Genomic DNA, 12,934 nt, shown 5'->3' on the forward strand with positions numbered 1-12,934 from the left:
TGCTCGCAGTGTGTGTTGTATGGTCTTGGGAGGTTGCTGTTTCCACCAACCAAAACAAGGGTTGCAGCTCCTCTATCTGGCTCAGCAATGTGAAAGAGAAAAAAAGCATTATTTTTTCTTGCAGTCCTAAGTCTAGCAAGTCCCCCAGCTTTAACAGTTTGCAGATATGCTCCTTGTAACGTTTATGTCTTAAGTTGTCTTACCACAAGAAATTCTTGCTCATCCCCTCCAAGATTTGTAATGCAGTAAAAGAAGAAGCAGGTTTGTGATTATACACACTGTGCTTTGATCATGCAGCTTTCCTGCAGACTAGGACTAAGCGTGAAGATTTAAATATGACGCTTGGCTACAGATAGACAGAGAAGAACATAGAAGAAAATGATGAATTTTCTACAAGATAGTGTAATTTATATTGCCTATCCTTACATATTAGTAGCAACTGAGCCATTTCACATGTGGTAGAATCAGAAGGCTTTTATCTGAAATCTCTCATGATCCCCAGAAATCTCCCAAGATCTCCTCTGTGGACTGTTAGTTGTGTTAAGAGTAAACCAACGTTGAGAGAACCATGGTTAGGAGATTCCATGTGCCATGCCGAGGTCAGCGTGCGGGCTCCAGCTGCCGCCCATACCGATGGGGCACAGGAGGTCTCGATCGCAATGACAGCGCTTTGCAGTGCCTGCTGCGTGGCCAGCCCGGGCATTGAGAAACTAAAGCAAGCCCCAGGGTTGCCACCGTGCCCACAGCAAGGAACACAAGAGGGGGCGGACAGCATCATCTGGGTGGGACGCTCGGTCCTGGCGTGTGCATGAGCCGTGCTCACGATGCCATGCAGCAGCTCCAGGTGTTTGGTGGGGCTGGGACAGGCTGCTGATACACGAGTGGAGTTGGACTCGACGGCCCTTGTGGGTCTCTTCGACTTGAGATATTCTCATCTGTTCAGACTCAAAGAAAGCCCTTGCGTGGAGGAGGCTCGTGGCATCCGGAGACAGAAAGCCCAGCCCTTGTGCGCCTGGCATTGCAGTGACACACCGTGTCCCTCCCCATCTCCCTGCATCTTGAGGTGGGGGGATCTGAGGAGGATGTCGCAGACTGGCGTCAGCCTAGACCAGGAGGCATGGTCTGTGGAGAGCAGAGCAAAGGCAGGGGACACAGCAGAGGTCCAGGAAGTGTTTGAGAGTGCTGTGCGTTGGCAGGGAACTCCTCAGGGTGTCCTTCTTCTCCCATTTAAATGCCCATTTCCCCCATGTCTTCCTGTACAGAAATGCTGTTTGCCTGGTGCGGGTGTTGCTGGCCGTGGCCCTGGAGGCACGGGGTGGAGGCCCGTGCTCCGTCGGGTGCTTTCTAACTCTCTTTTTGCCGCTGTTTCAGGAAAAGCTGTTCTAATGTTCTCTCTCCCTCTCCTTGTCCCTTTTCCTAGTCCCCACCAAAAGGTGCCACCATTCCCTACCGCCCAAAGCCCGCCTCCACCCCTGTCATTTTTGCAGGTGGTCAGGTAAGAGCCGACCCGCTTGCAGCCTCCACTGCCAACCTCAGCCTTTTACTGCAGCACCAGCCGCTGCCCGTTAGTGCACTCAGGTTTCTTGCCTTCTGACTTGCATGGTGTCATCCCATCCGTGTCACGCCGCGGCAGCTGGACCAAAAGCTTTTTGCAGAACTGCAGGCATGCTGGGGGTGGGGATGGGCCAGCGTGTCCTGTTTTCTGGCCTCTCCAGTCAAATTAAAGTGACTTTGCACGTTGCAAATCGATCCCAGGTGGGCTGGGCTCCTCCCAGCCTCTCCAGGGCAGCCTCCAGGGGAGGGTCGTCCCCATTGCTGCCACGTGGCTGATCCGGTGCCACCAGCAGGGAACCCCCGCTGCAAGGACATGGCTCATCTGTGTCCACTGGAGAGCCTGTATCACGTTGCCTTTGGAGATGTCATGCCATGGTAAACCTGGCTAAATCAAGGCTTGTGGTGAAGATATGATATTTCTAGCAACCCTTGGAGGTGACAGCAGGTTACAGTTTGCTCAACGGCCATCAGCTCCCATGGCACATGCGTGCAATATGTGCCATAAATCTACATGCAGCGTGTGTGCCCGGTTGCTGATGCGTTTCTCAGTCAAGATAATGACCATTGAATTTCCTTAAAATGTGTCAGGAATGAGCTTAAATCCTGAAGAGTGCTGTCAGGTTGGTCCATTATCTGACCTGTGTCACCTGGTGCCAGCCATGGTCATCTCCTCCACCTGGACAGCCACCCTTAGTCCAGGAGAGGACTCAAGATGTGCTCAGTGTCCCCAGCCTGCACCCCCCAGCAAGAGAAGCGTGCAAACCATGTGTGCGTGACACACGTCGGTTTTCCAGAGGAAGCAGCACCGGCACGTTGTTCATTGATCTCCCTATCTCCTGGCACATCTGGCTCCAGCTCTTTCTGCCTGGATTGGGACCCCCTAAATTTGCTCCCTCTCCCCCACGCCCAAGTGCTGTGAGTGCAGACATTGCAGCATTTTTCTCTGCGTGAGCTACAGCTCGTGTGTTCTGAGCAGTGCCGTGCAAGCTATTTCATGTCCTCCCAGTCTGTAATAAGTAGCAGAAGGGCAAGCCCAAAGCGCAGGCTATTTCAAGCAGCGTGCTGAATTAGCATCTCATAGTCAGTGGGATGAGTGTCTCGTGTGGCCTGAGCAGCCACCCTGGGAAAGAGCTTTGGGTCCAGCTGTCTGTGAGCGGTATCCTCTGAAAAGGGAGAGTAAGGGGGCAGCGCCTCTCCTACTGCTGGGGCTTGGTGTCTCACACAGAGGCGATGCCGCAGGAGGCGGCGAGTGCCTCGGGAAGCAGAGCTCTTCCCTGCCCATCCTGGGCGAGCCCCACGCATCCTCTGAGCCCTGGCAGCCCCTCACGGTTGGGGCTGGAGTGAGAGGCTTGAGATGCGTCTACCCAACATACCTCCCTGCCTTTTAATTCACTGCTTCTAATCAAGTTTTCTAATCAAAACGCAAAGGCCTAATCAAACTGCCAGGAAACGCTGAGCTTCCCAGAGCCCCTCTGCCCATCACCATGGGAGCGCCGGTGCCGTCCCACTGGGACGCTGGCTCTGCGCACAGAGCTCTGCCTCCCTCCCCCTGTGGGCTTTTGGGGCTGTTCCTGGCACTAAACACTTCGTTGTTTGCAAATGATGCAGAAAATTTTCATGAGGTGCAGGGATTTTTTTTTTCTTTTTGACTTTTTCCTGTCTGTCTTTACTCTCCCTTTATAAAGTGCTGTCCATCTCTTACACCATTTCTTTCAGAATTATATGAATAATGGGTCGACTAGTGGGATGCACCTTGCTAGCTGGTTAAGTCCCAAACATTGGGCACTCTCGTGGCTCTTACCCACAGCGGTGCTTACTTTCAGGTTACTTACAAAAGAGGAGGGATTGCTACAAGCAGTGGTAAAACCAGTAAGCTATCAGCCTAGCCAGCACCCGCGTGGATCTGTGCATTGCCTTCAGCAGGGTGCTGGAGGAGGTGGGGAGATGGAGAACCCGCTAGGAGCAGTGCACCTTGAAATAGGGCGAGGCTCCCTTCACCGGCTTGCTTTTTAGGATGCCAAAGTCACGTTTAGGTGCAAAGGGCGGTGGTGATACTATTGTGCACCCCTTGCACAGACAGCTCCGACTGATGAACAGCTTTTGCACAGCGAAGCACGCCACAGCCTTGGCTTCCTCCTTGACACAGACCTGGGACCTTTGAAGAGTTGTTTTCTTCTTTTGGAAGAGCCAGACCTCTTCCTCTGGGCTGGCCAGGGGCAGGGGGAGCGCTCTTCCCTCCTCCCCTCCAGCCCCAGATCCAGCCTGCGTTGCTGGTGGCTGCTGACAGCAGCATGTGCTCTGCGTGCAGAGCGCTAGCAGCATTTGCCCCCCATCAGACAAGGAGCAAAGCCCAGGGCTGGCAGGGCTTCGCCACCACCTCCTTCCACCTCTAATAATATCTTGTTTTTCTTTTGCAGGCCTACACAATTCAGGGACAATACGCTATTCCACACCCGGATGTGAGTTTTACCCTAATTTTTCTTACACCCTTTTATGTCACCTGCATGCTACCGTTAATTCACATAATATTAATATTAGACAATAATATTAATAGCAGATTCTCAAAGTAACTGGCAGTGTGTAATATCTGTAATACCTTCAGGAGCCTTTTAACCTGTTAGCGCTAAACTTTATTAATTCTGAGGACTTGGCCTGATGCTAAATTGTTTGCAATGTTCAGTGCTATCCCTTTGTTATGAGACAAAAACCACTCTATGCATTTTGTGCCTCAAAATGATCAAAACAAGCAAAGAAAGGAAAAAAAAAAACACATTAAGAGCTTCCCTTCCATTCCCTCCTTGTCCTTAAAACACTGGTCATCCAATGGCTTACGGAGGTGTCTCGGTGGGATGGGGAAAAAGTGAGAGCTCCGTCAGCGCACGGTGGGCAGGGACGTGTGCTTTTTGGGGGGGGGTCTTCACTCGGGTGACTCAGTGCCAGGGTTGGGTTTCACTCGTGCCGAAACCCCCTGCTTATGGCCTGCTCTGGTGCCCTGTGTTTGCTGGGGCACACGCAGGGAAGGGATGCTGGCACCTCCGCGCGTACAAGTAAAAGGTGCAGATCGGCTGGGCTGGGCCTGACGTGGCTCGGTGTTCCTCCGGCCGGCGGGCGAGTTGGGTCTCGAGTCGCTGCGTTACTTCTGGCACAGCTGAGCAGCAGGCGAGGCAGGCGGGCTCTGTGCACGTGCGCTCCCCTTGGTGTCAGGGGAGTGACTCGGCGCTGCTTTTGCTCTGCAGGCTGGGTTTTGTTCGCAGGAGCGAGGGTTGCACCTGCTTCTAGCGGAGGAGCGTGGATCTTGCCTGGTTTTGATGGAGGACAATTTGGCTTTCCACGTGATGCCAGAATACGTATACTTTGAATAGCCCGCTGTAATTGTTGATCAGAAATACTCTTAATTGTGTGCATTTCAATTTAGCTTCCAAACACAGAAGATAAATACGGATGCATATTGCAAGGGTAGATCACTATATTCTTTGTCCCAGTTTTCCTTTGCAAACAGCAAGCATTTTCCTTGTTATTATACTCCTCTGTTTGACAAGATTAGAACACGTATTAGTGCACACAGTGCTTTGAAAATATTTAGGCTTTAATCAGCACTGGAAAAACAGTGTCTGTGCCTTGCTGACTGTTCTCTGCCCTGCTCCTGGCAGATTTGCTGAGACTTGGAGAAAGTTGTGTGTGCAAGGGCCATGCTCCCCATCCTTCCTCTTGTAGCCCTCTTGTGAGGATCTGTCATTTTAAATACTTGCTCTGCAAAGAAACTCGTCTTGACCATGGTTCCAGGGCATTGCCTTTGCTCTCACAGGTCTCTGTGTTTAGTGGCCCCCTTTTGCAGACCCATGACAGCATTTCAAATGCCAAAGGTAAAATGTGAGCTCCTGCCTCAATCTTCTCCCTCTGGCAAAACCCACCTGGGTCAGTGGGAGTTTTGCCTCCTGAAGGGCTTCAGCACTGCCCAGGGTACTCACTTGCTAAGCACCACTATCAGCACTATTTCTTAGAAACGTGCTGCTTCAATGATAGGAAGGATTTGGGTGTCTCTGTCCCAGTAAGGGGAGACGTGACAGGCTCTCCCAGAGCTCCCCAGCACACTCTTCCTCGGGGAGCTGCAGGGCAGCAGTGCCCAGCCAGTTTCAGGAGGGTGGCAAAGATGCAGGAGGTTCCCTGTGGTGTCCTGTCAGTTGGACTCGTTGCAATGAGGAGCTCCATCTGGGTTTAATTTTGCAGAGAACATGATATTTCTTTAATTAAACAGTAACGAGTGTGGAAGTGAAACCAGCAAGCGGGAGGTGATGAAGGCTGCTCCCCGCTAAAACTGACCTGTTCACCTCCACCCCCTTAGTTTTATTTTGTTTTACGTTTGGAGCAGTGAAGCAGAGCACAAAATGTATTCCAGACAAAATCCTCTATGCAGCCGCTTCCTGATGGGGCTCAAAAAAGATACCCAGCACAACAAGGGATGCAAGGATCTGAAATACCTACTGGCCATGGCTGAAGCCCTCAATTACCCGTGCTGCTAAGGGCTCGTGCTTGCAGTGCACGTCTCCAAGCCAGCATGGAGCCAGATGGTTCATCCATCTCCCACAGATGTTCCCCATCAGTAGGGCAGCACCAGAGCAGTGGCTGCTGGGGAGGCGTTCACGGTGCGGCACGGCCAGCGGGGCTCCGTGCAGCCGGCACACAGGCAGTGCCTCCAAGGTGCCTCCTCTGCTCCAAAACCACACAGCAGTGAGCAGCAGCTTGCAAAAGCCAGCACGGGAAGGTGGAGGCTGGAAATGCTGTGCACAAAAGCCCCGCTGCTGCTTTAGCAGCTCATCGTGTGGCAAAGGAACCAAAACGTCTGATGAGCTAAGAATGGGCTTCTCGCTGGTATTGTACTTCAGACCCTGACCAAGCACTTCTGCTAAAGATTTGGGCTCTACTGCATTTTACCCAGGCCAAGTCCTTCTGTTAGTGTTGTTTTTGCCATGTCTGAACATGGCTTCCTGGTTTCTTTTTTTTTTTTTTTCCCGTTATAATTTTGTTCTTGATTTTTGGTGTGACTTGTTGTACTCTATGACAATAACCTTCTTAGCTCTAATGTCCCTCCTACCCCTCAGCAGTTGACCAAGCTCCACCAGTTGGCTATGCAGCAAACCCCCTTTACTCCCCTTGGACAGACCACCCCCGCTTTCCCTGGTACGTACCCACACGCCCTTTCTAGATATCCTTCTCTTCTTACCTGTAGAGTTTCTCTCTCTTTCTGAACTCATTGTATCTAATGGAAACTAATAGGACCAGTAAAACTGAAGTTGCAATGTCCACAGGGATAGGTTAGCAGGGAGACTAGGTGGAAGTGCAGGGGTTGCGGTCCTCACGGGCACGCTCAGCGCGTAACTGTGCACGCCTGCTCTGCTTCCAGCCTTGCTGGCTTTCTGAGCAGCAGGATGAGCGCCAGCACCACCCTTCCCCACCCGGAGGAGGCAGCATCCCTCGCCGTGTGCCCGTCCGGACCTCTGGGACATCCCCGCAGCACCGGCGGGGGATGCTGCCCTCGTGCCTGCGGGATGGAGCAGGGCAGGACGGCACTGGGGAGAGCAGTGGGAAGGTGACGCGGTGGCAGGAGGACAGCCAGAGCTGGCGTGGCTCACCAGCCTGGCCCGCAAATCCTGCACTGTGTTTCATGGTCAGCTAGGAAACAGATAGAGCGCAGGGGATGGCAATGCTGAAAGCACCTTTGTTTGCTCAGTGGTCAAGGTGCCGAATGGAAATGCCTTTTCTGACAGTATATGTTCATCATATTTTGAGCTTCCTAGATGAAGTGACATTGCTTATCTCCTCGAAGGCAAAAGCATTAAATCTGTTTCTTCTTTGCTCTTCAGGAGAAAAGCTGCCCTTACATTCCTCCGAAGAAGCTCAAAATCTGATGGGCCAATCATCAGGTAAAGCACAAAGCTACAGGGAAATCAGTAGGCGGCTGTTGAAAAGTACTTCTGAAGTAGGACTGTGCCATTGTTGTGCTCCTGGATAAATCGTCTTGTTTGTGGAGAAGTGAGAATGTTTTCTGGTGGGCAGGTAGAGACCAGGCAGCACCATGCCTGCCATCTCCCTCTGCGCAGCATGTCCGAAGAAAAGCACCTCTAGTTCGTTACCTGGTTTTTGATGTTTGTCTATAGCTGCCATCTCCGTAATGGAAAGACATCAGGGTCACCGCCCTTATTCTTCCACTTAATTTTGCATAAACCTCATGGAAAACATGAAAACAGTAAACAGTAGAAAACAGGAAACAGTAGAAAAAATGCTTGTGGGAATGGAAATAACACACAATTTTAGCTGTCTCTCAGCCATTGAAGGAGAGCTGCATTTTTAGTGGAACAGGACCCCAAGGAGACGAAGCATGGCCGTAATCTTGGAAAAATTTCCATTTCAAATGTCCCTGGCAGCTGCACATTCATCCGTATGTGCTGAACATGCTTTTATACCCCGCTGTTGCTCAGGGGGATGATCCAGAGACCTGCAGGCTCGTGAGCGAGGGGAGCCAGACCTCCCGAACATGCCGGGGTGCGCTTCCTGCCTGCCTCGAAAGCATCTGGGGGCATCGCCCAACCGTGAAAGCAAGCATAGACCATGGAAATAGACCCCACCAGGTGGTAGCAAAAATAGATTTCTTGTTGTCTCTGCGCAGCCTTGTTCTCTGTGTGCCCTACTTTACCCCTTGCAATCACCCATGACATTAATCCTGACCTGGCCGAACACAGTGATTCCCCGTGTTGCATCCAGAGGGATTACATCTGCATGTCAGGGGGAGGACCCAGTATCCCAAAATGAGCAATCCCCCAGTAATGGAGAAGGATGTTACGGCTGTGGTGACGCAGGGGGTGATGCAATGCCCCAAAATGCAGCTGGGAGAGGCAATGGGGGGCTGGGGTGGGAAATAGGTGTGGAGGTGACAGCACATGCATGGAGGACACTGAACATCCGTGGAGGGCACCAGGGAGCAGGGGGAAGGAGTTTGTCCAGGCTGTAGCTTGGGAACTGGCTCTGCAGGAGCACGTGGAAAGGCTTAGCCCTTTTTGCTCGCTCTGTGCATGAGCACTGCAGAGGGAGGATGAGGCGCTGGTGAAATGCCCCTTCCTGTGCCCTGTGCTCTACAGCCAGCGCTGAGCACTGCCTGCTGCACCAAATGCAGGCAGGAGCTATTTTGTGCAGGCTTTGGCACCAGTATAGCAGGTAGGGCTGGGCTTGTGTCCCCATCCCCTGCTTTTCCTTGTGCTCCCAACAAAAAATGGGTCCAGGAGACCTCCCGCAAGGGGTCCGGCGTGCTGCCTGCAAGGGGCGGCCGAGGCGTGGTGCTCGGGAACACGCAGGGACCGTGAGTTGGTGGCTCAGAGACCGGGCATCCTCCCTTCCAGGGGTGGTGCTGAGCGAGGATTTCAGCATACAGCCTCCTTTTCTTGTTGGAGCTTGCCCACCTCAGCCAGGGCAGGGATGTGGACTGGGGGAGCTCCTGACCTTGGGGTTTTTTTTAGGGCCCGTCCACCCCCCTCCTGCTCCCAGGGGGTCCAAGGGACGTGGCCGCGGCTGCCAGCAGACACCTTACTGGGGCAGTTCCAGTACCCAGACAGGAGTTGGTTCGCAACCCGTTGGGTTTTAAACCCAAGGCTGTTTGCTCTCAGAACTGATTGGAGCCCCTCTTCCGTAGTGCAGAGGGAAGCACAGACCGCGAAACCCAGCGGTGGCTTGCAGTAGGTGCTCGGTGCTCTCAAAGGATCACACATGGCCACGCAGCACAAGGACGCCCCTTGGGCTTTTGTGACCAGGGGCTCAGTGCTGCTGCTGTGTTGTTCCACAGCAGCACAGCAGTTCCAGTCTCCTGCTGCTTTTTTTTTTCCTCTGCATCCCCTTTATTCCTCTCTTTGCTCGGACACACACATTGCAGTCTTTTGGACTGTAGCGCAAACTGCTCTTAAAAGTTTATGTTATACAGATAAGGTTTTCCTTCGTAGTTTATGTTATACAGATAGGTTTTTTCTGCTGATGCTGCAAATTCCTTATAAGCTACCAGACAGCTTCTGTCCTACAGATTTGGAATAGGATGTCCCTACTCCAGCAATGAGGTGATTTAATATGGAAACCAGTGGGAAAAGCAGGCTTAAACCTGGCTAGGAGTGCTGTGCCAGGCTCTCACGTGGAGCTGCATGTGCGTGGTGGTCTGCTGGCTCCAGCCTTTCCCACCATGAAGGAGAGTGTCCTCCCTGTCCCAGGAGAAGCTGGGAAGAAACACACTGCTGCATTCACTCCTTGCTGCTGGCAGTGTGCTTCCACGTGGTTTTGTAGGGAAGCAGGCTCTCCACCGGCATGTTGTTTGCCTTGCCCTAAGAGGGACCATAGGTCCCAAGTCCAGCCAGCATGCGTGTCTTAGCAAGCTCTGGCTTAAGGTCAGCATTTCGGCTGCTGAGCTGCTTTCCTAAGGATGATGTGCCCAGGGAGGGCTGGAGGGCACGTGGAAACCCTGCCTCCAGGGTTTCTTCCTTCTGCCACCCCTGCCAGCCCTCCGGGGGAGGCTGCAGCCTTGTGCTGCGCAAACCTTCCCAGAGCCAGTCTCACCTGGGGACCGAGGGCCGAGGGGCACAATGGAAGGTGGCACCCCACTCCAGATGAGGCAGGTAGCAACCGTCTTCCTCCTCCTTGTACCAGAGTGTGTGATCCCCTTCCCCTCCCAGCCCTGGAGCAGGATGCAGCCTTTGCAATGTCGACTGCTGGGGGGAAGTGCCAGCAACCCGCTGCGCTGCTGCTGCAAGCTGTAACCATTTTCCCTTGCATATGCCCAGGTCTGGATGCCAGTCCCCCGGCCAGTACTCATGAACTCACCATTCCCAATGATGTAAGTACAGTGGCGATTCCTCTGCCTGTGTGTGTATGTGTATACACATATATATATATGTATATATATGTACGCTGCAAATGTATGAGCTCGTTAAATACATTTAGAGATACCCCTTCACCGGGTTCACTCATGCCTTTTGTGCAGCTCCTCAGTCTGGTTGTCTGGGGTCATGAAGCACCTGCTGGTCTCTACCCTGTTGGTAGCTTGCCTAGGGAGAATCCTCCTCAGTGCTCCGTTTTCCTTCCCAAGTGAACTTAGTGCTCACGAAAGATGCCCACTTGACAGCGTTCAGCAGCAGAGGGAGCTCCCAAGCCAGCCCCAGTATAATTGCCTAATATACCACTGGCAGGTCTGAGATGTTTCAGATCTGTCCTTTTGAAAGGCAGTGCATCGCGTTTTGGTACTGGTGGCAGTCACCAGTTGGGTCTTATAAGTGGAGGCGTTGTGTTGAGGTGGATATCGGACTCAGACTTTTGTCAGAAGGAGGCTGGAACTGTCATGGTCACAGAGAGGGGCAAGGAGGCTGCTCGGGGTGCTTAGATAGGAGGAGGTGGGATGCAGAGCCCTGGCAGACAGCACCTGGACCCAAGGTCTCGCTTCTGGAGTGGCCTTGTAGTCTCCATGGGTTAATAACCAGCCCGTGCCCAAACCAGGAGCAGGCCGAGTGGAGAAATGGCTCCCAGGCACCATCCCCACTACTGGCACCCTCAGCCCACCCTTCTCGGGGGTTCTGGATTGGGTCTGGTGCCTGTTTCCTCTTCTTCCTCCTGTTTACCCAGCTTTTGTTGGCCCAGTGAGGAAGCCCCCATGGGAGACCACCGGGAGCCCTACAGGTGCTTCTCAGCTTGCAATGGCCACGGCTGGCCAGCCTGGGGGACCGCGGCCCTGGCAGCAATGAGGGCATCTTTGGGAGTGTTGGGGAACCCCTCGCAAAAGGGTCTCTCCTGCCTTTTAGCGTGTTGAATGACCTGCCACAGGACACAGGAGTACGGGGAGTGTTCGCTCGTCAAAAACCTGGCTCACATCAGACCCGCGCTGTATTAAACGTCACTGCCTGCGTCTTTTTTTCTGCCTGCTGAAAATACCTCCTGTTGTTTTGAAGGCTCTGAAATTCCCACTGTCACCTTCCCTGGGAAGAGAGCACAGGCTTGGGTGTCTTAAAGTGAATCACCTACAGGAGGTTTTAGCAGTGCAGATCAGACCATGGTTGCACTGCAGAGAAAGGAGAGTTCAAGGAAATCCGGTGATGAAATCCAGCTTGTCACTTCTGTGACTGTCAGGAGAAACTTGAATGCTGTGCAGAGACACTCAGAAGCCTCTGAATAGGTTTGGCTCCTCTTCTCCCCCGAGCAGGCTCCCAACGTACGTTTGCTGAAGCACCTCCAGCCTCTATGAGCTATTTCTGCTCTGCGAGAACCAGGATGGGTGGCTGTTGGGCTGCACGTCGTGCTGCAGCCCCAGAGATAGTTGATACCTTTCCAGTGCTGCAGTGGATGCGCATTCGGGTCCTTCAGCCTGCATTCCAGGCAGGTGAAGGATAAGGTGAAGAGATGGACATGGCTGGGACTGGCTCTGGCTTTGTGGAACTAAGAAACCTTCACCAGGGGCTGTCAGTGAAGCTTTCCTTAAGGCTTACAGAGGCACAGCATCGTACACAACAGCACCGTTAGGACAGCAGCAGTCAGGACAACTGCAGGTCATTTCTCTGCTCTTCCTAACCCTCTGCTTTGTTGGGAGCTCTGGTGGCCTAGCAGAGAGAGTTGCAATGAAGAAGTCTACCCAGAAACACGTTGCCGTCTGACGTCAAGATCTAGGCACTACATGGGACAAACCGCTAAGGCAGCCATGATGTTACAGCAGAACCAGTGGACGTTGGGAGCAATCTCCACCTCTATGGGTAGCGGCAGAAGCCCAGCAGCTGATGGGAGGGATGAATATCCTGTGTACAAAATTCTGTTGTAACCTTGGAAAGGCGCTCAAATGCTGATGGCCAAGCAGGACATGCAGAAACACCTCGTACCTGTGCTGCAAATGTCGCTCACCTTCCTGTGCCTTACCCAGCTGCAGTGGTGCGTGAGGGAACTCTAGTCTGATGTACGAACGAGTGAGAGCAAAGATCGAGACTCCCTCAGGGACCACTGAGGAAATTCATGCCTCTATGTGCCCCTAAGGAAAACTAATTATTTTTTCAAGAGGGCAAAAGGCGTTTTTCAGTAAAATTCTCCTTTCCTGCCACAGCCTGGACCCTCCTCCCAGGGCAGTGAGGGAGATGCTGGGGGGCAGAAGTGCGGGATGGGGTGAGCGGTGTGAAGCTGTTAACGGCGAGTGTTGGCAGCTGCTGGGGGGCACCTGGGGCCAGGCTGACCCCAGGGAGCCCTGTGCCGTGTTCAGGCGGGATCTCCCGGTTTCGTGAGCACTGAGGTCACGGTCACTCCAGGGCAGGGTGAGGAAGGCTCCGGCCTCGCGGTCGTGCTCGTGTCCCTGAGCCGCGCTTTATGCCGTCCCCCGTCCCCC

The 12,934-nt window shown here is 53.1% G+C and overlaps 1 protein-coding gene across 48 annotated transcripts in view; it reads left to right on the forward strand.

Annotated features, from left to right (window-relative positions):
• PCBP3 (poly(rC) binding protein 3) overlaps positions 1–12,934 on the forward strand; it is a 51,282-nt gene that overhangs the window by 30,360 nt on the left and 7,988 nt on the right. For 17 of the 48 annotated variants that reach the window (XR_010832585.1, XR_010832588.1, XR_010832584.1 and 14 more), the window contains 5 exons: positions 1,421–1,564; positions 3,972–4,013; positions 6,654–6,732; positions 7,416–7,475; positions 10,365–10,417. Coding sequence is in view for 8 of the 48 variants with exons in the window: in XM_048055535.2 (XP_047911492.1) it covers positions 1,421–1,564; positions 3,972–4,013; positions 6,654–6,732; positions 7,416–7,475; positions 10,365–10,417 (378 nt within the window). In the remaining 40 variants the exon portion in view is untranslated. The remainder of the gene's footprint in view (positions 1–1,420; positions 1,565–3,971; positions 4,014–6,653; positions 6,733–7,415; positions 7,476–10,364; positions 10,418–12,934) is intronic. The other 31 variants (XR_010832583.1, XR_010832593.1, XR_010832596.1 and 28 more) reach the window with 13 other exon arrangements.

Source organism: Anser cygnoides, chromosome 6 (assembly GCF_040182565.1).
Source record: "Anser cygnoides isolate HZ-2024a breed goose chromosome 6, Taihu_goose_T2T_genome, whole genome shotgun sequence".
In the NCBI taxonomy this organism is placed as follows: Eukaryota; Metazoa; Chordata; class Aves; order Anseriformes; family Anatidae; genus Anser; species Anser cygnoides.